This window comes from Prunus mume, linkage group LG8 (assembly GCF_029339155.1).
Source record: "Prunus mume cultivar Tortuosa linkage group LG8, ASM2933915v1, whole genome shotgun sequence".
In the NCBI taxonomy this organism is placed as follows: domain Eukaryota; kingdom Viridiplantae; phylum Streptophyta; class Magnoliopsida; order Rosales; family Rosaceae; genus Prunus; species Prunus mume.
The window spans coordinates 9,661,576-9,688,537 of record NC_142705.1 but is presented as its reverse complement, the minus strand read 5'-3'; the positions used below and the strand labels follow the sequence as shown (position 1 = coordinate 9,688,537).

Genomic DNA, 26,962 nt, shown 5'->3' with positions numbered 1-26,962 from the left:
GAAAGGGGCTAAGGAAACGACACCATTTTAGACTAAGGGCTAGTTTTGGATTGTAAGTGTTAATACCATAACTGACCGATGAACTAGCTAAGCTAGATCATCCATGTGCCATGCTTTGAGAGGTCGTCACCTTATCCAAAAAAGCATTACCACAAGTCACAACTCTAAGCAAAGCAAGAAGAGTCTCACATCGGAAAATTACAAGAGATGGAGACTCCCCCTCGCCTATAAAAGAAGACTTCTCTCCACTTAGAAGAGGATCCGGGTCTTGGAGCTAGACCCTTAGGCCTTGGACTTACTCTCTCTTCTAGATTGGGCTTTTTATCTTTAATCATGGGCTTTCCCCTTTCTTTCTCTCCGTCTCATCTTTATATTCTATTAACCCTAAAATATAATTATACATTATTATAATGAGAACATACTTCTCCGTGAACGTAGCATTCATTAAGGGTGAATCACGATATCTTGTCTTCTTTATATTTATCGCTTTGCCCAAATCTCCACACACATGCTTGAAGGCTCACCTTCACCCATTATCCACCATTCTACCTCTATCTAAGTTGACTTCCCAAAAAGAGCATCAACAGTAAGCAAATTTATTAGAATCATGTCGAAACTCTTATAAAAAATTCAAGTACTTTTTTGGAAAAGTGTCTTGTAGTCCTTCTCCAAAAAGCGACCGAGAAACACTTTTAAGTTTTTCTGCTAAACATGGTTAGGAATGCTTATACCAAGTTGTCGTCCATTTTATTCTCCAAGTATAAAAAAGAAAGTATCTCATTTGCGTTCAATGTTGGGAAAGAATTGATCTTCATATGGAATTTTGGTAACCAGATCACTCAATATTGTGGGCGGGCCGACATGGCATAGTGGGCATGAACACTATGGGCTTCTTTCTTCTAGCAAATTGTTTTGTTTGTGCAGAGCAGATCGTCAAAATTAGAAATTAAAAAGGAAAAAAGAAAAAAGAAAACAGGTTTTCTGATCAAACTGTTATACGCGGTAATCCAACCCACCGAATCACAGGACAGTTGGGGACAATATAGTAAACTTCAGACTTGAAAAATTACTAATTTTAGAAGGCTGGGAATTGAATTGGATCTCATCCTCCCTATATATTTGATGGGCACAAATCACAGTCCACACACTGCGCTGCCGCTCAATTCTCGCTTCTTCGCTCAATTCTTTCTCTCTCTCCCTCTACGCCATTGATTTGAAAATATCTTTCTCAGTCTCTTCTCTTATAATTTTGTCATAGACTTCAACAAAAGAAGAAAACAAAGCACCGCATTGAACGTGCCTGACTTTTATCTTTTTCTTCTTCCTACAACAAGATCTGCGTCATTTCCAGTTTTTAGGTACTGCTCTTTCTCCTTTTACTTCTGCAACTGTGTTTATATTTCTGGGTTTTTGATGCTAGGAGTTTAGTTTCTGTTTCTGTTTTATGCATTTGCTCTGAAACCGGAAATGGTAGAATTCTTGTCTGAATATCTTTGCTCTTTGATTTACGCTGATTCACTCACATTTGATACATGCGTTTGATTTTACTTTTTTTTTATTGCCCAGAATCCTGAATTTTGCTTTCTTGGGTAGGATTGAAACTGAAGAAAATGAAGGAAATTAAATGCTCCAATCCTGAATCGTTTCTTATTGATAAAATTTATAGTTGATCCATTCCAATAGTTTAAGTGTAAGATCTATGGATTTTCTTCATTTTCTTGATGACCAAATAAGGGGTAATATATGCACACAAAGGGGTAGGCACACACAGAAGTGTTCTTGTTGTTTCCGATGTCTTAAATCTCCAACAATTGCACCATTTTCTTTGTGAAGGTGTTAATTTAGCTTCTCTTTAGTTAGTCATATTGTTTCGGTGGTTCCTCGTAGATCTCTTTGGTTTCGTCTTTAAATTTCGATTCAGATCTGTGAATTGTATGCTTGGTGGTAGTTTATGGCAATTGGAGTAATATCTTTCCTTGTTCACCTATAAATTGTTCTAAATTCATTGTCTGAATAATCTTTTGCATGTTTTTTCGATTCTGAACATAGTGAGGTACAATCCTCATCAGCTAAGATGAGTTTGAGTGATGGGAAGATTCATCCAGTGAGTTCTAATGGAGACATTAAGGACAAGCCCTTCAAGATCTTTGTGGGTTATGATCCGCGTGAAGATCTCGCATATGAAGTCTGTCGCCACTCCATTTTGAAACGATCTTCAATCCCTGTTGAGATCACACCAATCAAACAATCAGATCTGCGGAAGGATGGCCTCTATTGGCGTGAAAGAGGGCAGTTTGAAAGCACCGAGTTCTCTTTTTCTCGGTTCTTGACTCCACATTTGGCCAATTATGAAGGTTGGGCAATGTTTGTGGATTGTGATTTCCTTTACCTTGCTGACATTAAGGAGTTGAGAGACTTGATTGATGAAAAGTATGCTATAATGTGTGTTCAACATGATTATACTCCAAAGGAGACAACGAAAATGGATGGAGCAGTGCAAACTGTGTACCCAAGGAAGAACTGGTCTTCCATGGTGTTGTATAATTGTGGGCATCCCAAGAACAAGGTCTTGACACCTGAGGTTGTGAACACAGAAACAGGTGCTTTTCTTCATAGGTTTTCATGGCTTGAGGATGGTGAAATGGGTCCATCCCTTTCGTCTGGAATTTTCTTGAGGGACATAACAAGGTTGTCGAAAATGATCCCCAAACACTCCCCAAGGCCGTACACTATACTCGAGGAGGACCATGGTTTGAGGCTTGGAAGAATTGTGAGTTTGCAGACCTGTGGTTGAATGAGATGGAGGAGTGCACGCAGGAAACAAAGAAGAAAACTGAAAATTAGCAAGAATCAGTAGCCGACGATCTTCGTTTTAAGTTTGAGATTCATTGTTGAAGTTCATTCTATCCTACTCTAATTTTTTATTTATGTGAAATGTGTTAAATAAATCCCAGAAGAAGTTAGGATGAGTTTACTATTATTACTATTAGAACTGAACTAAAAATTTCATCTACATAGAGTCATAGACCTTAGTTTGTTCAAAGGGTTTACATTCTGTCTTCTGGGCTGATATTTGGTAATCTTGTAATTCTATTTATTCAGTTTTTTCATTGGAACCATAGAAATATATTTGTATCATTTGCAATCGTCGGTGTATAACTGCTGATTGATGAGTAGAATGTGCTGCAATATTTTATTGAAGGAATTTCGGTGTGCGACGACACCGTTTGGATGTCAATACTCAATCTTTAGGTTGAATTTGGTGTTTCAACCCTGACCCGCCCAACCAACTCGGGTCTGAGCCTTTTGATTCGTGTTACTTCTTCACTCTGCCTTTTGAAGCCATTTTTGTCCCAAAATAGTTAAAAGGTTAAAATTATTTAACTTTTGTTCGAAAATAAATTTTTTTATCGCTCATTAAAAGGGTTCGCTTGAACTATTTGATCTTCAATTATTGACAAAAAGTGGTGTTCCGTCCCCACGGAAAATTTAGCTATAATAATTTTGGTCGTATGTTAATTTATCTCTCTTGTCACATGATTGATACGTACTTATTGGATTGGATTTTTCCCTTAGATATGAGCTTTATTTTGTCAAAGGAATGGGGTGTACAAAACACCTTTTTGGGTGCCTTGGGTTTAATTTGGTATTTCAACCCTACCCGCCCAATCTGACCTAAAAGATTAAACCCTTATTAGCCTTACCCGCCCAAGCAATTCGGGTTTGACACGTGTCAGTTGTCAAAGGAATCACTTCCTCACTCTGCTTCACACTATAAAAACGATCCCCATGGAAACCATCTCCTCATTTCATGTGTCACTGAAACCAGAAACCAGAAACCCGAACCCAGAATTTCTGCAGCGCCTTCTAGAAAACCTACAGCTGACCGCGCCACAATCTCTGCCATTCAACAATGGAGTTTTGGGGTATGCCTCTCTTTCTCTCTGATCGTTGATTTGTTAGGATTTTGTGTTCTCATATACGAGTTATGCCTTTTCGTTTCTAGCAATGTTTTGCCGTTTGGTTCCCGAGAAAACTAGGGAAAATGGTAGGACTAGTCTGGTTAGGTTTTCATGATGTGACTTAATATCTTACAGGAACATGACAGACTAAGCCATGATTCAACTCTAACTCGGTCGTGATGAGTCTTTTTTATTTTCGTTTTTTTTCCCTGGTCATTTTACTCCAAGTAGGAAAGCGTTTAGGGTTTTTATTTTTTCTTTTCAAATGATTTGTTTTATGCTCATTTAGAACTTAAATGGAAAGAACATTTGAGTCTGAGTTCGCTGTACATATTTCAACTGAAAGAAAAAAGAACTATTTTGTTGTCTTCTGCATGTTTGTCACTAAATCATATTGGCTTCACACATGGGAAAGGAAAACCCATTTGACGCCTTGTTTTCATTCTGAAAACTTTTGCCACATTACTTTTTGTTAGTGTCAATATTTCAATTGTTAATTTACTACTTTAATGTGACTCAATTTCCAGGTGTTGAGGTAAAAAGTGGGCAGTCTGTTTCTGTTGAACCTAAAAATAAGGTCGTGCATCTTTCACAGGTAATTAGCGAGCTGTTTAAATTTGTTGCTTTTTTCCTCTATTGTCATTTCAGCATGGTGTACAAATGACTTTTATCATGTAGGTTTGTCTGGATGATGTCAAGAAAGCAAAGGGAAGCAATCCTATTTCACTCTTTGTGAAAACTGGCAATCATAAACTTGTTCTTGGAATTCTTTCTGCTGAGAAATTCCCCCAGTTGCCTTTGGATATTTTTTTTGGAGAGAAATTTGAGCTATCCCATAACTGGAAAAATGGGAGCGTCCACTTCATTGGATATAAGTCTCTGTCGAAATATCCTTTTTGTTAATGCCTTTTCATGTTTGAATGTGATGTTTTACATCTAATAGTACTTTCTTTGATCATTGAATCATTTGTTATCGCCTTGACTGCATTCTGATTTGTCTCACCACAGGTGATAATTCTGGTGAGTCACTGTTCTAGCATGTGGTTTTATTGTAGTTCTAACTCTTAAGCTCTTAAACTCTTAACCTTTTTTTTTTTGGCTTCCAGATTCTGAAGAGGATGTAGCACTTACTGTGGTTGATAATGGTAAAGATATGCTTATTTATTATTGAGTAATGTGATCTGAGTTTTGTAAACTTTTGCTTCTGTGATTCATAACATGTTTACATCGGAAAACCTGTCATATCAGGCAAACCAAAGTTGAGTACTGAGGACACTAAGAAAGCTATTAAATCTGAGCAAAAGGAAGCTAGTAGTGATGATGATGAATCTGATGGTGAAGAAGTTGGTGCTGATCAGGTACTCTTATTATCTTTCTAATCTGTTTGAACACCATGTTGAGTGACTGAACCATTTTACCCTGTCTAGAGTTATTGTGACTACGGTGGTTGACTGACAAAAGGTACATTTGTAGCAAGCATGTTTTTTCTTATATTGTTAATAGTGCCAATTATAATGGTTCATTGCCCAAGTTATATATGTCAAAGACTTGTGCTCTGGGATGGGGTATCAATGTACTTAAGAAGAAATGTCACCTTCATCTCTGTTGTTTAGGTATATTTTGTCATGGTCTTTAAAGATTCTATGCAGAAAAACTTTTTTAGGTATTAATTTCTTGAAATATAGATTTTGGGACTGGGAAATAAGTATTGGGCTCTGGAGCATGAGTACTTGAGCACAGAAGTTTCCCACACATAACTACATATACCAGAAGTTTTACCTTTTAAAACATTGAATTGACATTCGGGCTTTAAGATTCTGTCTACACTTTGGAATTATCAACTCCTTTCATTTGGAAATTTTGTTCAACTATAATGATGTGGTTTTGCATGGATTTTTCTGGATAGAACAGTAAGTACTGAATATATCTGCTTGCTGGTGTGTTATACAGACCAAGGTCAAGTTTGAGGAAGGTAGCAGTGAAGATGAGGATGAAAGTGATGACGACGATGCTGATAGTGAAGATGAAACTGATGACAGTGAGGAAGAGGATGAAGAGACTCCGAAAAAGGTAATAGCACTCTTCTTATAAACACCTTCATGTGGAGAGTTTCAATTTCAGATGCCTCTACCCTTCTACACTGTTCTGCATTGTTATCATAATCCAATTATTATTGTTAAGTAAATGCACTCGTCTTATTTATTGTTAAGGCTGATGTGAGCAAGAAGCGACCTGCCGAGTCTGCTAAAATACTTGCTAATAACAAGAAGGCAAAGTTTGTTACCCCTGAAAAGACTGGTAAGTTCTTTGTATTCCGATGTTATTATTTCTCTTGTTACAATTTTAAATTTCAATGCTTGCTGTGGAAGACACAAATTACAAAATTTCATAAATTTACACATTTAATTTTCTAAGTTTTAACGCTTATGGACTTGTGGTGGAATAGGCTGCCTGTGGCATCAGTCAAATTGACGATGTTATATGTTACCTTTAGATTGAATATGGGTCTGGGTGTCTTTAAGCTGTTTCAACTCCTAATTCTATGATCAAAATGGAGATGTTTGGCTGACTGCTAACTGTTGGAGCAGATAGCAAGAAAGGCAGCGTCCACATAGCAACTCCTTACCCTGCAAAGCTGGCCGGAAAAAAACCAGCTACTTCTGACCAGTCAAAGCAGCAGGCTCCAAAATCAGGCGGCACATTCAATTGCCAATCGTGCAACAGGTATTTTTTTTCTTAGAAAAAAAAAGGTTCGTCCAAATTTCTGTCTTGTTAAAACAAAATTGTAATTTCTTATGCTATTGTTCTTGCAGGTCGTTCAACTCAGATGTTGCATTGCAAAGCCATACAAAGGCAAAGCACAGTGCTGCAAAGTGAAAGGCGGTGTAGTTCCTACCATGGTGATGTTTGGGATTGATTACCGGAGGAAGTTAGGTTTAGTAAATATGAAGAGAGAGATTAGCTTAATTATTGGTTACTAACTGATCTTGTTATTACCAGGCTTGTATGAAAATCTTTTGCTGTTGATCTGGGAGGCATTTTCTTATATACTTGTTTTGGATTCTAAGGTTTTGGTACGTTCTTATGAGCAAACCATGCATTTTTCTTAATATATGAGAAATTGGTTCTTCGCTCTCGTTTCCTACCCAGAAGTTGGTCAAAACGAAATCGCAGTCTATTGGAAGTCGAGAACAAAAAATAATGATAAAATAAACTTTTCAATAAATTTTTTTTCACATAACCACATTGAATGAAGAAACTACAGAAATTAAATGCTAGAAACAAAGAAAATCGAGAAAAGTGCTTTAAAAGTACAGAAAGTAAATCCGTCAAATACAACTTCTCCAAGGCAAAGCCTCAAAGTCTCCTAGCTCGCCTAGCCACTGCTTCATATTGTTGAGGAGAGAGTGTAATTTGCTTATGAAATGTCACACGAATGTCCATCTTCTTGCGGCCTGAGAGAACCATGCCATTAAGAACACCGGATATTTTGTGAATCATATCACGTACGCTTTCTAATGGTGTCCATTGATCTTCGTCTGCGGTGCCTGCAGAGCGAGAAGAATGCTCGTTCCAGCGCAGCCTGTGGCCAAGGAACTGGAACGGTATTTTCTCGTTTATCATATGATCAACTGTCATGGTGCCTATAAGCAATCGCAGTGAATGTTCTGATTCTAGTGGTGATGGTAATAGCATGCCATCGAATGCGTGCTCTTCATCGAGGTCTCTGATTGGCCATCTTTTGTTGAGGTCAGTATCAGAATAGTAGGTTCTCTTGACATTCCAAGTAACTGAGACCACCAGATGATCAATGGAAAGGGATGGATCAGCATCACCATTCGACTGGGAACCTGATCGATCCTCTGCCGTCACGTATACGACATAGTCGTCATCGGTGTAACTGGGTTTGAAGGCAGGCGACATCTTGAACTCGATTGGAAAGCGAAGGTTGTGTTTGTGTGTGAGAGAGATGTGAAAAGCTTTTGTTGATGGGTGAGAGATTGATGTTTGCTATAGACATTGGTTTCCTTTTATAATGATCATAATCCATGTACTACTCTTACAAGGATGCCTTTGTACGCAAGAAATGCCTCTCATTTATCTTCATCGTAGGAGATTAGGATTAATTGTTTCCATTTACTCTCGGGAGTATGATTTCTTTTTTATGGTTTTACTAGTCCTACTAAGAGTATGATTTCATTTTTAAATGATTTACTAGTCAAACTAGGATAGGAAATATGTAATTATGGTTGATGATGAGTTTGGAGATAATCGAGCCTATTTTAGCACTTCCATTTCTTGACATGCCTTCCCATTGGTATTGGTAAATTTGGTATTAACATGCTTTTCCATCCGACGACAGAAGCACTCACATTTTTTGTCATATCACAAAATGCTTTTTAGAGTAAAATTGTTTAATTGGAATGGGAAAATAAATACCATACTTGCAAAGAAAATAAGAGAGGAAAAAAAACAGAGATCAAATCAAGCTCTTGGAGATAACCCAAGAAAAAAGGATTACGATAATCCAAAGCGAGGTACAATAAAGGATTAGGAGTATGATAAGTCACAAAATTGGATAAAGAGATAGACTTGTGATTAGGGTTTAGGAAGGATTGGGTTGAGGGGTTAGGATTGTGATATTCATAAATTTCTATTATTCTCCCTCAGGATTTGAGACTTTCAGAAAAATATAATATCATTTGATTCCTTCCCAAACAAAAATTACAGAGTTCCAGTTAAAGTCATGCTTCCCATCCAAGCCAAATACGCTTGGCATGCCATGGGCATTTTCACAGGAACCCAAAATAGTTACTAACGGTAAAAACTGTTTAAAGCGAGCCATACTACTATACTATCTAAGAAAATTCAATACAGGAACTCGGGAAACAATAAATATATCACAAAGCTGAAATTAGCAAAAGCAGCAATAAAAATCACGCTAACAATTCTAACAACATGGTCTTAAAGACTTTAATAAGACATCTCAGACAATATTTCATAATTCTAGTAAAAACATTTTCGTCCCTTACTTCCCGTACACTTGGATCTTTCCTATAATAATAACTCACCCTTGCAGCCAGCGTTTTCCTGCACCAGGATCCAGAAATTACCCTAACGCCTCCAAAACCCATCACATTTAATACTGGACATAGCTCTTGGACAACAGCCAACTTGTATACAAGTAACACGGTTAGCTGCCTGAAATAACTGAGGCTTGATCTCAGAAGCAGGAAGCTTGCTTTTGTACCTATCACGCTACTGCTGCTGCTGCTGCTGAGGATCTTCGTAGTACTGATCGCTGTTCTCAGCATAACCATTCCATTCATCATCATTATTGTTATTGTTGTTGTTATTATCATACTTACTTCCGGAGTCCACCTGTTCCCGTTCCCTGTTCCATTGCTCGATCTTAGCCCTTCTTTCAGCACTGCTTTCCCTGGCTGGAGGACTCCTATTCCTTTTCCCCCCAGTGCCCACAGGGCTTCTACTTCTTCCTCTACGTCCGGGACTACGGCTTCTAGGCCTCCTTGCTTTATCATGGAAACGATGATCTCTGTCATCATCTCCTCCTCCTCTTCTGCCAAAACCGCGACCTCCATGTGGTCGCTCCTGATAACCACCACGATGATGCCTTTGAGGACTACGGCTTCTGCTTCGACTGCGACTATGCCTTCTCCTGTTTCTCCCAAATAATCGCCTCCTCAACTCCCTAAAATTGGCACAAATAGGTTAATAAACTACCAAGTCATCATGAAAATCAGGCTGTTTGTAAAACAAGAGAAGAATAATCTCACCTGCTAATTTTCTTCAAATGCATGAAGTTGCAATAGCCACCTCGATTGCATACATTTTCTTCATACTGCCTACATGTAGCTTCACGAAAATCCGTCACCGGGGAAAAGTCAACGATGATGGGGCGCCCTAGTATTTTAATATTCATCATATTGCCAAAATGTTATTGATTTCATGAAAACAGTAATCTAACACTAATGAGTACTATCATTATGATGAAGAATTAATAAAAAAGATAAGACAGAAACAGCTGTGGCCACAACCAACTAACAAAATGATCAAAACTAATGCTTTCTCCTAATTCCAACAAATACAATTACAAATCCCTGAAACAAGACAGAATTCTACCCGCATACTTCATTTCAAAGAATAAAGCTTTATTACCTTAACTTGTAAATGGTTAAACTGATTAACAGTTTTACATGTCACTGAGGAACTAAATCAGTGTGCTTTTGTCTAATTAAAAAAAAATAGTGCAGACAATATGCTAATCCTTGCTTAACTGTGAGTTACCTGACCAAAATGTAGTTCATCAGTCGTAATCTATGATGAGTAAAAGATGAGCCAAACTACAAATGCTTATGGCTCAGAAATTTCAATTCGGTGGTGCCAACCCACTTGGACTAAACTAGCTCTGGTTTGAAACTTTGAATCTCAAATCCCAAAGACCTTAAACCAGATTTATTATTAAATCCCATGTATCTATATAGCTCACAAGTATTCATTGACCATTCTCTTATATATACCTAGACGGTTATATAATAGTGTATCACCAAGACGCACAATTATCTGAAAAACTATGCACACAACAGGTTTTACTATAGAAATAAGACTGTTTACATTAATGCCAAGCCATGAAAAGATCATGCATCACCATAGGAAATGGTGATATAATGACTGATGGAATTTGAGTAGCTCATTCAAATGACTTAATCTACTAAATAAGGTCTTCTAACAATATAAAAACAAAATATGAATGAATCCTGAGGCCAGACCTGATAGATGGCATTTTTTTATATATAGTTTAAATGGGAGATTCACGCATTATAAACCAACCGAGTCTTCAATGAAACTCAACTCTACGTTGGAAAGTTTCAATAATATTTTGCAAAACAACACACTCTGAACTGTGATGTTGCACAGTACATCTACATAACATATATCAAGCAACAGATGAAAATTGACTTCTGCTGAACGGATTACAGCGGCAAACAAAGTCGCCATACCATCATGACTATTAATCTAATGTATCAGAAATTTAGATGGAAGGGGAATGGTAAAAGTAACCTGCATAGAACCTCCCAGTGAGATTCTGAAGCGCAGCTTGAGCATGTTCTTCCTCCCTGAACTGAACGTACACATTACCAACCTACTCGCAAACACATACCCAAACAATCAATTAGTCCGACAGAAAACTTATTAACAAAAACCAAAATAGAAAAAAGAGAAACCCTAGAAATGTTACCATGTGGTCAGCCAAATTATCACAGATATTCAAGCTCTCGATCTGTCCATACTTGCTCAGCTCCTCAAACAGATCCTCATAAAAATCCTGCACTCAACAATCACAACAACAACAAAAAAAAGTCAATGACAAAACCAATAGCAAATTCTGATTCAAACCTAAAGAAAAAGAGAGTGTGTGTGTGTTTCAATTGAAATTGGGGATGTGATTGAAGACCTCGAAGTTGTCTTGGATCTTTCGAGGGTCTAAGGCTTGGCCCTGGGGGTCGACGCCGGGGTTGGTGAGCATATCGGGCCGCTGGTACATGTTGGAAAGCAGAAGGGTGGGGCTGATGCTGGGCTTGGTGTGGAGGCGAGAGCATCGGTCGCCATGCCTGCAAGCACCGATCTTGAAGTAGAAGGGACAGTTGACACGGTCCTTCTCTGTGCCGAAGATGGATGCTAAGTGCTCCGCCATAGCTGAGACCTGTGAATTATGATGTTGTGGCCCTTCTCTCTGTTTTTGATCTTATTAGGGTTTTAAGTTTGAACAAACGCGCAGCTGCAGCGCTATATTGTTTCTAACTTGTATTTATGTGAGCAACGAATATATAAAATAAAGTTCAGAGGAATAAACAACAAGCAGGTTTGCCCGAGAGGTTAAGGGGGTAGACTTAAGATCTACTGTACATAAGTACGCGTGGGTTCGAACCCCACAGCCTGCATATTTTGTATTTTACTTTTTATTTTCAGGTTTTTTTTTATATAATTAATTAATTAATATACTTACCATAATGTAGCTTCTTACCAAATTAATGAAATGGAAAAAATACAATTTTTTTTTTAGGAGTTTCACTAAAACACCCAAAATGGGAGTTGAAATTATAAAAAAAACCCAAGCACTATTTAAACATATAAACATACCCAAAACCCATTATTACACACACTCAAAACTCATTTATAAACACACCCAAAAAGTTGATTTTGGGGTTGATTTTGGGTGTGTTTCTATGTTTAAATAGTACTTGGGTTTTTTTATAAATACATGTTTAGGATTGGGTTTATTTATAAATTTGTATTTTTTTTTTTTTGGAGTTTCACTAAAACACCCAAAATGGGGGCTGAAATTATAAAAAAAAACCTAACACCCAAAACACTTTATAAACACACCCAAAACCCATTATTACACACTCAAAACCCATTCATAAACACACCCAAAAAATATACAATTGTTGATTTTGGGTGTGTTTCTATGTTTAAATAGTGTTTGGATTTTTTTATAAATACATGTCTAGAATTGGGTTTATTTATAAATTTGTATTTTTTTTTCCATAAAATATATATACATATATTTTCTTGCTCAGATAATTTAGAAGTTTATGTTCTTATTCTTAAAGTGTTGTATGTTATGTACTCTGCACCAATTATGCATTCACCGACTTAATTGTTAATGTTGTGTACGGCTCCAAATCTACATTCACCGACTTAACTGTTAGATTTTAAGGTTTTTTAGGTTTTAGACATAAAAAAAATTTCACTTTGGAAAAGTCAAAGCTTTTTCAAAAAGACAAAAAGCCACTCAACTTTCAAATCAAAGCGTACAAAATGTATTGGATTCCTTAGAAATCTAAAAATAAATAAGGGCATTTTGTCATTTTTGCTTCTTTTAAAATTTTTCTCTCTCCTTTTGCTTTTTCCAAAATGTCCCTAGATTTTAACCTATGCAATGTACATGGATCTTCAACATGTGGTCATCAACGTAATCAAAGGTCCATGGTGATTCTTTTCAATTGAAATCTGTAGTTTAAGATGTCAATAGTAGTTTTTTAAAATTTTGTAAACACAAGCAATAATCTAAACTATTCTAAATTAATCTAATTTAGAGCTAGAGGATTCGAAGTTTCTACAACAAGGATTCAAACTTGAGTGCCAAAAAAGGGACCACTACCTTCACCAACAAACCTAACCCACTTATTCAATCCAATGGCGATTTGTAAATGAAATGCGTGTAATGTACAAAATTAGAGAGAACTTTGAAAATTTAACTTCGGTTAGGATTTAATAAGTTGCAAATAATGCTGGCCTTGTCTCAAATAAATAAGGGGCCTAGAAAGAGCTTTTGGGCGTTTCTTGTTATTGTTTTTATGGCAACGACTTTTGCGCTTTGAGCACAAGGTCGTCTATTATAATTGAACACCATGGAGATGAAGAAGTGCCCTCTCAAAAGGCGAACTTAAGGAGAGAATTCCAGATGGCACATTGATAAAACCATAAGCCAAAACTAGTGTCAGCAAACATTTAAAAGCAACTCAAAACATTACACAGACGAACACGCTTACTCAAAAAATTCTGTAGTGCACTGTCTTCAAGTGCTCAGAACAAAACTTCTCTGAAAATTATTCGAAAAAAAAGGTTTCGAGTTCCACATAACTAAAACCCATTCTACATGTAAAAACTTATTCCCCCCTTGTGAAGCTCTATTTTTCTCATTTCATCCCGTCCCGCACAAGCTTTGGAAGCGCTTGATATTCTAATAGGGCTCAACGGGTACGCGGAACTTGGCTCCAGCATAGACTGCCTCTGCACCGAGCTCCTCCTCAATTCGCAAGAGCTGCACATACAAAAACATAACATATTCAAAAACCACGTCTAAGTTGAAGAAATTTGAAGAAACAATGGTCAACAAAATTCTACAAAATCATACGAAGGCAAAAGAAACTGATGTTAGTTCAGACCTGGTTATACTTGGCAAGACGCTCCGACCTGCAGGGAGCTCCGGTCTTGATTTGTCCCTGAGAAAAAGTATAATTTCATGAGAAATCGAACTGGGACTCGAGGAAAAGTTGGGGAGCTTGTAATTAATGTTATCAGACACAGAACTCAGGTTAGATAATTACCGTGGCCAAACCCACAGAGAGATCAGCAATAAAGGTATCCTCAGTTTCTCCACTGCAGTCAAGAAATTTAAACCACATCAGCTACTAGAAATCACTAGATTATGGTGAAGAGAATTGAATTTCAGTTTTTGCCATTGCAATTCAAGGTTCAACTTCCTAACCTGCGGTGGCTGGCCATAACACCCCACCCAGCTTTCTTGGACATTCTTACGGCCTCAATGCTCTCAGTTACGGATCCAATTTGATTCACCTGTATCCAAACAAGTTTAAAAGGTGTTATTCATTTTCATAATGGTAAAGAAAACACGCTCTAATAAGATCTATTAAAGAGTGAGACTCTTGCTGTACCTTGAGAAGAAGAGCATTGCAAGATTTCTCCTTGATTGCCTTCTCAACCCTCTGCAAATAGGAATAGAAAAGTGGAGATATCAAGAAAAGTGAGGACATGTCCTAACCTATCTTTTGTGTTCTGTTCTTTCAGTCAGAGACTGCAAATTGATTCCCTTTTCTCTTTGGATAAAAGAGAGAGAGAAAAATACTGCTTTAAGATATCAATAGAATAAATCAATAATCTATGCAGACCTTGGGGTTGGTGACCAACAGATCATCTCCCACAATTTGTACTTGTTCTCCACATTCAGCTGTCATCTTGGCATAGTGTTCCCAGTCATCTTGGTCAAATGGATCTTCAATTGACACAATAGGGTACTCACTCACAAATGACTTGTAAAGGTCCTTGAGAGCATTTCCTGAGATCTTTTGGGAACCATCGTTTTTCTGTGCAGACAAAACAAGCACGGAATATTTAGTTAATGGTAATTAAGAATTAAAAAATTTCGAGGTCGGGTAAATACAGTTGCATCCAATTAGAGGATAGATTAACAGACAACTCACCTCTTCCTTGAAGTTCAGGTCATAGGTTTTATCTGATCCATAAAACTCAGAGGCAGCAACATCCATTCCAATGACAACCTGAAGAGAAAACAACAACAATTTCCCCTCAATACTCTTGCAATGTCAAAAAAAACTTTGGTTTGAAAAATAAACTTACTTTGCCTGTGTATCCAGCCTTCTCAATGGCTGTCTTGAGCAATTCAAGACCTTCCTTGTTCTCCTGAATTCACACAAAAAGGATGATGATTTCAGTAGACAGATGTGAAAGGAACAACAAGGAATAATTAGTAACTTCAGTTAAATGCTTAGGTTTCATAAACTATTGTTAACCTGAATGTTAGGAGCAAAACCACCTTCATCACCAACATTGGTTGCATCCTGACCATATTTCTTCTTAATCACAGCCTAAAGAGAACAAAAGACAGAGTGGTCAGCGAGCAATTAAAGAGCAAGACCGAATCATAAAGATAGTACATTCCCAAAAACTCTAAGCGAGTACATCCCCCACTCCCGTAAAATAAAGGAAACCCACAGTACCCACCTTTAGATGGTGATACACTTCCACACCCATCTTCATGGCCTCTTTGAAAGAGGAAGCTCCAACAGGAAGAATCATGAACTCCTGCAGACACAAGTTAACCAAATACTCAAAATCAAGAAGCAAATTAACAACAACAAAAAAAGAAAAATCAAAGAGATTTTTAGGAAGCATACCTGCATTGCAAGTTTGTTTCCTGCGTGTGATCCTCCATTGATGACATTGAATGCAGGAACAGGCAACACTAAGTTCTTGTTGCCAGCAAGATTGGCAATATGCTGTAATTGAAAATACAGTAACACTAAAATCAGAACACTGAACAGTCAAAAAGGAAAGAAAAGCAATAGAAATTATCTGATCTAGAAAATATTACCTTGTAAAGAGGAATTTTCTTGACGCTAGCCCCAGCTTTGGCAACTGCAAGAGACACTGCCAAGATGGCATTTGCACCAAGCTGAAAAACCACAATATATACCAGTTAATTTAATTTTACGACCAAGGATTTGGAGATATAGGCCGAATATAACAAACAGATATATATTGTACCTTTTGTTTGCACCAACCCCATTCATTAACAGTTCCATCGAGTTGTTGAACCATGAAGTTGTCAATAGCAGTCTGTTCACTTGGGTCCTGCACGATGTAACCAGAAACATTAGTTTATACCCAGAGAAATCATTACTTGGCCAAGTAAAACATCAGCTGCAATTCAAAGGTTCCAAACAATATGATGAGAACGGAAACAGTAAATTCAACCAACCTTGCCAATCAAAGCAGGTCCAATGATTGAGTTCACATTGTTGACAGCCTACACATATAGATGAATACTGAGTTAATGACTAACATAAACAAAAGATAAAGAATCGCAAATCGACCATCGCAACGCTCATTCTGGGTGGCACTGGTATACAAAAACAAGTAAGGGAGACGCGATAGCTCACCTTTGAGACACCCTTTCCAAGGTAGTCTGATCCTCCATCACGCAACTCAAGGGCCTCGTAAACTCCTATAAGTTGATTAAAAAACAATAAATAACAAGTGTTTGACAATAAGCATACTAACCAATCGACTGCTAGGCCCTGAATTCCGATTTTACAATTGAATCAAAATCATAGCCTTTCGATTTCGAAGAACCAAAAGAAAATCAGATCAGAGAAATATACCAGTGGATGCACCACTTGGAACAGCAGCTCTAGCCAAAGTCCCGTCTGACAGAACAATGTCCACCTACAATAACACACATCCAGTTTTTTCAATCGTACAAGTATTGATCTAATACAGAACTACATGCAACAAAATCAAGGACTGAAAAATTGAACATCACAAAATTAACTTTCGAAATCAACAACAAATTAAAATATATATTATATATAATCAGAATAACACTCTGTGCAGCCTGAAACACAAAACTACTGAATCTCCATCTCTTATCATGGATTAAACGCATCGTTTCAGTTCGAAGAGAAATCAAACCAAGAAACGGACCAAAAAAAATCAAAACTAGACAAGACGAGTGTGCATCGGTGCTTAAACAAGCAGATCGGAGACTTCGAAATTATCGAAGAGAGAGAAAGAGAGAGAGATTGTGGAGATGCGAACCTCGACGGTGGGATTGCCACGGCTGTCGAAGATCTGCCTTGCCTTGACGGTCTGGATCGTAGCCATAGATGCAGAAAGAGAGAGTGAGAGAAGTTGAGAAGTGTTCGCGTAGAGAGAGGAGAGAAACAGAGTGAGTGTGGGCAAAGTAGTGTGAACAGACGGACGGTGCACCACGTATATGTAGAGGAGCCTCGGTTAATTACAGCCGTTGGATTTTAGGTTTTGCTGAATCATTAAGCCAATATTTATTTTGTAATTTTGATTAGGGCTTTTTTCTTTTTTCTTTTAACTTTGTATTTATTTTGGAGGAAGGGTTAGGCGACTTTCTAGTTGTACATCATGCGCGGGTTGCCAAAGGAAAAAGTTTGGGGCATTTTAGACTTTTTAGTTGAGAAGGAGGTTTTTTTTCTTTCTGTCGGTAAGAATTTTATTAACTGTGTTCGATGATGAACGTGGGCGACCAAACCAACTATAAGTCCAAAACATTGTACAAGTAACCAAAAAACAATCAGTGGGCGGTCAAAGTCTTAGAGTTTGGTATTGGTGGGCCAAGCAAATGCTCAAGGTTTTTTTTTTTTAATTTAAAATTTCTTTTTTTGGATACATTGGTGGGTAAATGCTCAAGGAATTTAATTCTTTTTTTTTTTCTGTAAATAAGGAATTTAATTATTGTGCAAGGAATTATATTTTTCTTACTTGGTCAAAAGAAATTTGATTGTTGTGCAAGGAATTTGATTGTGCAAGCAGATTTTTTCATTAATTACACTCACAAAATAAGAAAGAAGCCTAATTAAATTTCGTTTTATAGTAAATATGAATGATTGTATATATGTCATAACAATGAATTTAATTGTAATTTCGGACACATAGATAATTACTCATAACTTCGGCACGTAGATAATTACTTTTAATTACTCGAATCAGGTTGTTGCTAATTTGCTAATTTATTGGCTTTTATGTGATCCACCATGAGATGCTCGGAGCTGAGGGAATATCCTTATTGTGGCATGTTGAGGGTTGACTCAAAGGGCAAAACTGCAAGATCTGCATTTCTTATTAGTTCTCCATCGTCCGTGACTACAACCGGGCCTCTTTGAGTCCACACAATTTAAAATAATATAAATGAATAATTATAATGTAGTTGCAGAATATTATTATCTAAAAACTCAGTTGTAAAAAACAAATATATTTATTATTTAAAACAATTGCAGGTTGGATAAATGGGTTAATGCCATCCAACAAAGTCAATTCTGAATTCTTGGCCTTATTTATTTTTATTAATTATTAGTATTGCAAATTAGAAAATTGTCTCCTTCATCATCTCACAATTGACTCTTTGTTTATTTTTGTCATTCAAAAATGGGTGCCTCATGCGCATGCGATTGCATGCTTGATATTAGTTAGACTTTGAAATTAGCTCAGAACTTGGACAATGGAAAAATAATATGCATATTCTATTAAACAAATATATTCAAGACTACGAATAGCCATGCATACCTATGACGAATAATGTTCTCTTTTAAAGTTGAAAGAAATCTCAAGTTTAAGTTGTCTTTCTCTCGTCAATAAAAAGATAGGACTATTCCCAGAATTTTAGTTTTCTCTGCATTAGTTCGTATAGAAAACTTCTCCATCCTGAAATATATAATAAAATCAATGGATTAAGCACAGTCAAAATTAGGAGCCTTGCAAAGACATTACCAGAAAATTACGGTCAGGATAAAGGTAATTGGTGGGACAAGATTTAACATGGCCACTGCATATGTTGCAGATGTTAAGACTAGGCTCTCAGTATATAAATTTTGAGATAGTGAACCCCTGAAATTAAGAAATACTTTTTAACTTAATTATTGGAGATATGAATTCCACAGGCCATGTAGAAAGTGTATCACACTAATAATGATTGATTAAACAAAAAAATCATGATCAAAAGTTTAAATAATTTGCATAAAGACAAGAAGAAGAAAAATTATAGTTACCCAAATAGCCCGCAGAGAAAAGCTTGAAACAGTACCATCCGTGTTAGTTTTGTTGTGCTGTCCCTGTAAATTGAGAATAATTCTAATTCTAATTGCAATCCGGTGAGAATAACTTATGAAATGACTACTATTTGAAGAAGACAATCAAGTCATCCTTCATTCAAAAAAAAAACACTTAAGGAGCCCGTTTGATAACCATTTCAATTTTATTTTTTAGTTTTCATTATTTGTGTTTGAGTATAGAGGAAAATTAGAATAAATACAGGAGTGAGGATGAGATTGAAAAGGGGGATGAGAAGGGAGGATAAGAGGGAAGAGTAACAAAAGTGAAAACAAATATTTCAAATAGATTTCAGGTTTTTTTTTGCCTTTTCACTTTTGTGACTCCTCTCATCCTCCCCTCTCATCTTCCCCTTCATTCTCACTTCCATTCTCACTCTTTTACCTCTATACTCTACTTAAAAAAACGAAAACTAAAAACTATAACCATAACCTCTTCGGTTCAGAAATTATGTACAAGATCCATAATCTGAAGCATCTATCTGTGAAGTCTAAAAAAAACCCCCCTAAAGTAGTAAATTTTTTATCTTCCTTGGTGCTCTAACAAAATATGAACCTTTCAAATATAAGTGAGGGTGGAATCATAGCAGCAGCAGTAAAAATCAGCCGGTAGGCAACAAGAATGGTGAGATTCATGCCCTTTTTGGCCACTAGTTCATATAATACATTCATCCCAGTATATAAAATCTGCACCACCACCATTACCGTCACTGACTTCATCTTCGACTTCATCTTTGCAATCAACAATCAACTTTTTGAGTTTTGATATCGTTGAGAGAGGTAAGAAAAAATGGCTTTTGCTAGTGTTTAGGGTTTAGGGTTTGGATCTGCCAATACTTATAAAGCAAATGAAATTCTTTCCATGAAAAAAGAGTTGGTCATTTCCACTGTCTTTGCATTTATAATGGGAAAAACGTTTAAGGACCTGGAATGACAACTATTTCAAATTGCTCTGAAATTCTAGCCTAATTAAAAGGTAGTCTAGTTTAGGGTTAAAAATGTGTGTCTTAATGTGTGTCAAAATGCATGTTGATGCTTTAGGGTGCAACCCGTTTGACCTAGTTCTGATGAGTTATGATATGACAAAAAAGACATGGTCTTTGCAAGCATATCACAAGCTGTCAATGACAACACGTGATCTCACGTGACACATGCAGATATGCTGGCTTTGGCAGCTTGAAAAGGGAGATCTCTCATCTCCTTTATAAACTTGATCCTCGAAAATGAAGGTTTTCGGTAATTGGCATTGTCACATCTTCGTTTTCGGTAATTGGCATTGTCACATTGGTTTCAAATTCGATGGTATAGTTCACCACAAATTATAAACTACTTCAAGATTTTTTCTTTGGTCAAAATAGTTACCACCACATCAAGATTTAAACATTTGATTTCGTTTTTTTAAATAGTACAAGTAATAATCTAAACTATAAGAGGAAGATGAGTTCTCACACACATTACCAATGTGTCATGGAGGTTCGAACGTAAGACAACGGGCTTGCAAATCAAGGCCCTTTTCAATTAGACTAGACCCCGTTGACTTTGAGTTCGGTCTTATGGGGATTAAACGAGATACAACTATTTAAATTATGCAAGTTTAAATGGATATTTCTCCTCCAATATCGTTTGATAAAAAAAGGTTAGTGGCAATTAAAATTTGTTATCTTTCTAATGACAAGTTATGATGCCAATTATTCATTTTGACTTGTGTTTTTTTATATATATACAAGGGAGAGGGATTCGAATTCGGGTGCAAAGTGGGGAGCACATCCACTTTAATCAACTTAGCTAAGCTCATGTCTGCAATTGTAACTTGTATTTAAAAGTATGATTTAGATAACATGATTAAAAACAACTCAATTACCATTAATTTAAAATGATTATTTTTGGTTACTACATGATTAACCCTATAGAATATTTTTGGTCAATGTAGCACTGAAACTATATTAAAATGGCTACTACATCACTTACCATTATTATTACGTTTTCAAATTTCATCCACATTTTCGTCCAAAAATTACCACATTGACCTATTAATATAATTTTAAGTGCTAAATTGACAACAACAGTAAAAATCTAACCCGAAAATTAAGTTCGAATAGTTTAGGGAGGAAAACGACAGTCTACTGTACCATAAAAATTGAAATGAACAAAACGAAACCACACACATTGATAATTTTGATAGGTCCAGCATTGGAGGGTATGTCAAACTCAAGCTGCCCGCATCACAAGGCTCCAAACTCCTATCTAACCTCCCTTTCCCCACAACAATCTATTCTCAACCTCTCATCGTTCCCTCCGCCCGAAACCCTCAAACCCGACCCGACCCAACAACCCAACATATTAACTAAGCTAGCTAACTAGCTACTAAAACCAACCCTCGGTCAATCTCTTCCTCTCAAAACTCGGAAAACTAGCAAAAATGGCAGCCTCTCTCACCATCTCCAGGCTCCTCGCAGCCCCCAAATCCCTCTCTCTCTCCACCGCAGCACCCAAATCTTCTCTCTTCTCACCCAAATCCTTTTCTTCAAAGCTCTCCTACACCCCTCTCCCTCTCAAACACTACGCCCACCCAAAACCCCTCCTCCGCTTCTCCACCACCGCCAAACCCGCCATCTCCGCCACCATCGCCGTCGGGGACAAGCTCCCAGAAGCCACCCTCTCATACCTCGACGCCGCCGGCGACGTCCAGACCGTCAGTCTCTCCGAGCTCACCAAGTCCAAGAAGGCCGTCCTCTTCGCCGTCCCCGGCGCCTTCACCCCCACCTGCTCTCTGAAGCACGTCCCCGGGTTCGTGGAGAAGTCCGCCGAGCTCAAGGCCAAGGGAGTCGACACCATTGCCTGCATTGCGGTCAACGATGCCTTTGTGATCAAGGCCTGGAAGGAGAGCCTCAATATCGGGGATGAGGTGCTGCTGTTGTCTGATGGAAATGGGGATTTCACCAGGGCCATTGGGGCTGAGCTCGATTTGAGCGATAAGCCTGTGGGGCTGGGCGTGAGGTCCAGAAGGTACTCGCTTTTGGCTGAAGATGGAGTTGTGAAGGTCTTGAATTTGGAGGAAGGCGGTGCCTTCACTTCCAGTGGAGCTGAGGACATTCTCAAAGTGCTGTGATTTTGAGTTGTTAGGTCTGTAAGGTTTCTTTTTTGCTTTGCTCTCTCTTGGGTCTTGTTTCTGGGTTTATGAGTATAGGTATGGAGGAGTTCTGGTTTTGTCTTAATAAAATGGATGGGATGATGCAGTGCAGCCCAAGTAGGTTTTTTCTGAATTTCTGGCTATGGAAAAATGTTGGGTTTTGTTTCTCAGAGATGGGTTTTGTTTTTCATGAATTATTTTAGTTTCACTATTGACAAGAATTGAAAAGGCAAATTTATCTGATAAAAAGCAAACCACCACCAAAGGAATATTATTAACCAAAGAATGGCATAGAAAGTCTTGTAAATGCTTTGCATAGATGCGTTTTAATAATAAACAGAATATATACTAATAGATCATCCTTGATGGTTTTGATCCTCTGTGTTACAATGTCTTGATGCAAACGGTGACTGGTGTATATTAGCTGAAGGTAAGTCTTTGATCAACTCTGCTTCAAGTGTGATTCAAGCATACGTAGCAAGGCGAAGTCTGCATCTGCCACAACATAAGATGCAAATTAACTTAGCTTAGCTAAGGCATCAAGCAGGGTGGCAAGTAACAACCCAATATGAAACCATAAACGAAAACCTACTGAAATGAAACTACACGAGTTTCAGCTAGTGTTTAAACAAAATCTACCTTTCTTTGCAATTGAAGTTAGAATGTTGTTTTCAGAATGGTAATCCGAAAAATACGTAATTCTTGGCTTACATTCATGAGGATAAAAGAGATATGCAGTAGTGAAATTCACAATATAGTTATACAGATAATATACCTTTTCGTTTGGAGAAAGATATGGGGCTCGAAGCTTTTTCGCATTGATAACTCTCTACCAGTCCTCAAACCCTCCCGCCTGCCAACATTTCTTCTTCAAGGATATCCCAGCAGAGATGTACAGCTACTGGTTTTACAATAGCAATATTCTAAATGTCTATATATCTTGGCTAACTCTTGTTCCCTACACCTTGGCAACAGAAACAACATCCTCAATAGAGCTGCAGTCATTCATTCCCTTGACACTCATTTCTGAGCAGACAATCCCGGCCTCTCGCAACCTCCCCTTCTTTTCAAGTCCATCTGTAAGCTCATTGCATGTGGAGACGTTCAGAAGAAAACCATTCTCAAACATTTCCCTATACCAAAAATATGCACCACTGAAGTCCTTGAGTTCACAGTGTCCCTTAACAAGTAAGTTATAAGTATCAGCTTTAGGAGCCAATCCTTGAGCCTTCATATCATCCACTAGGCCCTTTACCTCTGAAATTTTTCCTTGTTTGAAGTGCCCCAGAATCAAGCTATTATATGTCATCTTGTCAACATTAATCTTCTGGTTCACCATCTCAGAGTGCAAAGAAAGTGCCTTTTGAGTGTCTCCTTGCTCTGCATAACCATGAATGAGTGCATTATAAACAGCCCGATCGGGAACCAAACCCATCTGCAGCATTTCGCTAAACAATTTATCTGCCAATGCCATATCTTCCCTGCTACATCCACTAATTAGAGGATGATATGTATATATAGTCGGTTTGATGCCCAAATTCTTCATAGTTTCATATAATTCCAGAAATTTCTGGGTGTTTCTTATATCAGAATAACCTGAAATTAGGGAGTTGTATGTGATCACATCAGGGCTATAACCGCTACTTGTAATTTGAGCGAAATAGTCTTCAGCTTCCATTACCCTTCCTTTCTTGCAGAGTCCATGAATGAGTGAATTGTAGGTTATAAGCGTTGGAGTTATCCCAGTGCTTGCCATCTCATCAAAAAATCTGAAAGCATCTTTCAGATTTCCAACTGTACAGCTACCACCAATGAGTATATTATATATTTGTGCATTTGGGGAAATCCCTCTGCTTATCATGTCCCTAAGTGCTATTTCAGCTTCAAGAAGCCTCCCATCCTTGCATAAACCATTTATAAGAGAACCATAGCTCACAACATTTGGCTTAATCCCCTTATTTTCCATCTCTTCAAGAATCTGGAAACACTTGTCGAATACGCGCATCTGCCCGTAGCCATTAATAAGGGTGTTATACGTCTCCAAATTTGGGCAAACTCCCTTCTCTGCCATCTTCTTCACCCATTCCTCAGCCGTATCCATATCCCTTGTCTCACAGAACTTGTCAATCAAAGTATTGAAGGTGATGCAATTCGGCCTTAACCCATGAATTTCCATTTGTGCAACGGCCAAAATGGCTCTGTTCATGTCACACCTTCGACAATAACCGTTCACGATGGTATTATAAATCACTACATCTGGAACAAAACCAGTTTCCATTAATTTCTTCAAAACCTCTTCTAGCTTCTCAACGTTTCCTTGCTTGCACAAGCCATTCAACAAAACGCTCCAAGTATAACGATTAAGCTTCACACCTTTCCTGGTTGCTTCTTCAAATAAAGCCAGTGACCCCTCACTATCACCACACCTGAACTGCCCATCAAAAAGAATACTATAAGTAAAACCATCAGGCGCAAAGCCATGAGCTTCCATCTCTTCCAAAATCTTTTTCGCATCGTCCATTCTCTTAGCCCGACAAAGTCCACTAAGCATAGTATTATAGGTGACAATATTTGCCGCCACATTCTCATCCTTCATCCTCTCTCTCAGTTCAAACGCCTTCTCCAACTCCCCCACCTTACAAAACCCATCAATCAGCGTGTTGTAGGTAACCAAATTTGGTGCCGTCTTTCCCTCAATCATTTCATCAAACACCTTCTGTGCATCCCTCATTTTATTCTCCTTGCACAACCCACCGAGCAAAACATTATAAACAAACGCACCGAGACTCATCCTCTTCGTCTTCATAGAATTCACTAGCTGACCAGCCCTTTCCAGGTCCCCCATCTTCACCGCAGCCTGTACCGCCTTCCCATAAGTGAATCTATCGGGTCGAATGCCCTGACCCGACTCAAAAATCTCCGAAAACAATTCGAGGGTCTTACCAAACTGTTTTGCAGTCACCAAAGATTCAAGCATTGCATTGAGAGAAGCTAAGCAAGGACGCGTACCGGTTTTCCTCATCAAGCCGTACAATTCTACTGCTTCCTTCGGCATCTTAGACTCCGAACAAGCGGCTAAAAGCATGTCAGAGAATGTGGGTTTCATGGGGGGTGCAGAGAGAGAAAAGAGGGTGTAAAGATCAGTGGGCGAAGAGAAGGGCGAGTTGGGGAGGATGAGGGACTTGATGAGCCTCCTTGCAGTTTCAGAACGACCCTGTTGGAGGAGAACTCGGAGCTTTCTGACTTGCTCATGGCGTTGTTGGTCTTGGAGGTTGGTGAGGCTTGTGGGGTTGTGGTTCTCTGTTTGGTCTTCGATTTGTGGTTGATGGGTTTGGCCGGCAGGAGAGTCTGTGCAGAGAGAGAAGGAGAGAGGGACTGAGATGAGATTTTGGGATTTGTTGGGGGCAGTGAATGAGGATTTAGGAAGAAGACAGGCGCGCCTTGCCATTTTCAATTTTTCAGTGTCTTAGAAATACCTGGTTTTTTTTCATCATAAACCCTTCTTAAACCCTCTTTGTCTTTTGCCCTTGGAAATTTAAAATAAAAAAGATAAAGAGAACTTCATATTGGGTTTTGAGGGCAGAGTCTTGTTTCACTATATAGCCCATGGATTTTGAGGTCAGCCTCTTTCTTGGGCTTTTCATTGGCCCACTAACTTCTTTTGGGCTAAGTCTAATTCAATTTTCAAGCATATTACGGTTGGTGCTCGGAAGCAAGATCTTATAGCTCAAGTAGCTAAGAATCTTTAGTCCATGTTTAGTGATTGGGATTAGATTAAATTATAGGGTAGAATTGGATTGCATTGGATTTGAATGATAACACTAATCCAATTATGTGTTTAGCACTACACATGATTAAGGGGTCAGATGAATTGAAGTATGCTATTACATGGCATAGTAGGATAAGATATAATCCAATCCAACTTCGTCCAACATTTTGGCATGATTCATAATCCTACTACATTTGATCCTAGTAGAATTAGACATAATCCAATCCATGTTTTTCTAGGCCATCAAAATTTGACTAGGATCATGAATCATATACATTTTGTGTATCCCCACACAAAATGCTCGCATGTGGCAATGTTCTTATATCTCATGTAATTAAGAATATTTGTTATATCCACACAGAAAATGTTGCAAGTAGTAAGGAGCGTGTAATTTAAATGATTAAGAGCACTTATTGTATTCGCACAAAAAATGCGTTAATGCTGGAATGGTGTTATGGTACCCACCACCTACTCAAATGGCTGGTTGGTTATGGTGTTGTAGCTCACAGCTGTTGCTGCTGGACCAATAAAGTTGTAGGGCTATAGTCCATAATTTTTCTATATATCAAGCCTCTCATGCGTGCATAAATGAGAAAAAGACTTTGTCTCTTAGTCACTGTGTTAAGTGTCTTTGGTGGATCTTCATTAAGAAAAGGAATTGTTCCAAATATTCTTTAGCTTGGTCTGCAAGCATTATGCAGGCACGGGAGACCAATACACTTCCAATTTCATCTCTCACCCAACTGTGGGGCTATAGAAAGGTCTTGGCTCTATTGTCAGTACTAGTCTTTTTGTATTTTCTCTAAAAGATAAGATTGCTGTGGGTGCTATCTGAAGGAATGGTGTTGAATTATTTGTAGTTATCAATCGCAGTGGATAGTGAATCTTTTTTTCA

The 26,962-nt window shown here is 37.9% G+C and overlaps 6 protein-coding genes and 1 non-coding gene across 9 annotated transcripts; 4 read left to right on the top strand and 3 right to left on the bottom strand.

The window, feature by feature from the left end:
• Positions 1-801: 801 nt before the first annotated feature.
• On the top strand, positions 802-3,201 carry LOC103339739 (protein CDI). Its single transcript, XM_016796221.2, is given in 3 exon segments — positions 802-1,358; positions 2,050-2,639; positions 2,642-3,201. Coding segments are annotated over 2 exon segments (768 nt in total). The 5' UTR covers positions 802-1,358; positions 2,050-2,074; the 3' UTR covers positions 2,845-3,201.
• A 570-nt stretch (positions 3,202-3,771) lies between these two features.
• Positions 3,772-7,029, top strand: HD2C (histone deacetylase 2C). Of its 2 annotated transcripts, none has more exons than XM_008243083.3 (10): positions 3,772-3,926; positions 4,490-4,557; positions 4,641-4,849; positions 4,966-4,982; positions 5,069-5,107; positions 5,211-5,320; positions 5,913-6,032; positions 6,173-6,260; positions 6,551-6,686; positions 6,776-7,029. In XM_008243083.3, the coding sequence occupies exons 1-10, from the start codon at positions 3,914-3,916 to the stop codon at positions 6,837-6,839; spliced, it is 864 nt and encodes a 287-aa protein (XP_008241305.2). In that variant the 5' UTR covers positions 3,772-3,913; the 3' UTR covers positions 6,840-7,029. The 2 variants fall into 2 exon arrangements, with proteins under 2 accessions (XP_008241305.2, XP_088898874.1); XM_089042748.1 differs by having other exon boundaries at positions 5,069-5,108; positions 5,194-5,320.
• A 1,821-nt stretch (positions 7,030-8,850) lies between these two features.
• LOC103339741 (splicing factor U2af small subunit B-like) lies at positions 8,851-11,751 on the bottom strand. Its single transcript, XM_008243086.2, has 5 exons — positions 11,440-11,751; positions 11,224-11,310; positions 11,046-11,127; positions 9,761-9,887; positions 8,851-9,675 (listed from the first exon to the last, which is right to left on the bottom strand). Exons 1-5 carry the CDS (start codon positions 11,677-11,679, stop codon positions 9,222-9,224), a joined length of 990 nt encoding a protein of 329 aa, XP_008241308.1. The 5' UTR covers positions 11,680-11,751; the 3' UTR covers positions 8,851-9,221.
• Positions 11,752-11,843: 92 nt separating this feature from the next.
• Positions 11,844-11,926, top strand: TRNAL-UAA (transfer RNA leucine (anticodon UAA)). Its single transcript has one exon. It is a non-coding gene; the product is annotated as a tRNA-Leu (tRNA).
• Positions 11,927-13,406: 1,480 nt separating this feature from the next.
• On the bottom strand, positions 13,407-17,327 carry LOC103339742 (enolase). Its single transcript, XM_008243087.2, has 17 exons — positions 17,130-17,327; positions 16,694-16,757; positions 16,472-16,536; positions 16,291-16,338; positions 16,077-16,163; positions 15,904-15,984; positions 15,707-15,808; positions 15,534-15,614; positions 15,323-15,397; positions 15,150-15,212; positions 14,993-15,070; positions 14,681-14,875; positions 14,447-14,497; positions 14,260-14,348; positions 14,099-14,150; positions 13,937-13,993; positions 13,407-13,812 (listed from the first exon to the last, which is right to left on the bottom strand). Exons 1-17 carry the CDS (start codon positions 17,193-17,195, stop codon positions 13,732-13,734), a joined length of 1,335 nt encoding a protein of 444 aa, XP_008241309.1. The 5' UTR covers positions 17,196-17,327; the 3' UTR covers positions 13,407-13,731.
• A 4,195-nt stretch (positions 17,328-21,522) lies between these two features.
• On the top strand, positions 21,523-22,468 carry LOC103339743 (Thioredoxin superfamily protein). The gene has a single exon (XM_008243088.3). The coding sequence runs from the start codon at positions 21,588-21,590 to the stop codon at positions 22,275-22,277; it is 690 nt and encodes a 229-aa protein (XP_008241310.2). The 5' UTR covers positions 21,523-21,587; the 3' UTR covers positions 22,278-22,468.
• Positions 22,469-22,532: 64 nt separating this feature from the next.
• On the bottom strand, positions 22,533-25,813 carry LOC103339744 (pentatricopeptide (PPR) repeat-containing protein). Of its 2 annotated transcripts, none has more exons than XM_008243089.2 (2): positions 23,074-25,813; positions 22,533-22,793 (listed from the first exon to the last, which is right to left on the bottom strand). In XM_008243089.2, the coding sequence occupies exon 1, from the start codon at positions 25,744-25,746 to the stop codon at positions 23,257-23,259; it is 2,490 nt and encodes an 829-aa protein (XP_008241311.2). In that variant the 5' UTR covers positions 25,747-25,813; the 3' UTR covers positions 22,533-22,793; positions 23,074-23,256. The 2 variants fall into 2 exon arrangements, with proteins under 2 accessions (XP_008241311.2, XP_088898872.1); XM_089042746.1 differs by having other exon boundaries at positions 22,533-22,787.
• Positions 25,814-26,962: the final 1,149 nt, after the last annotated feature.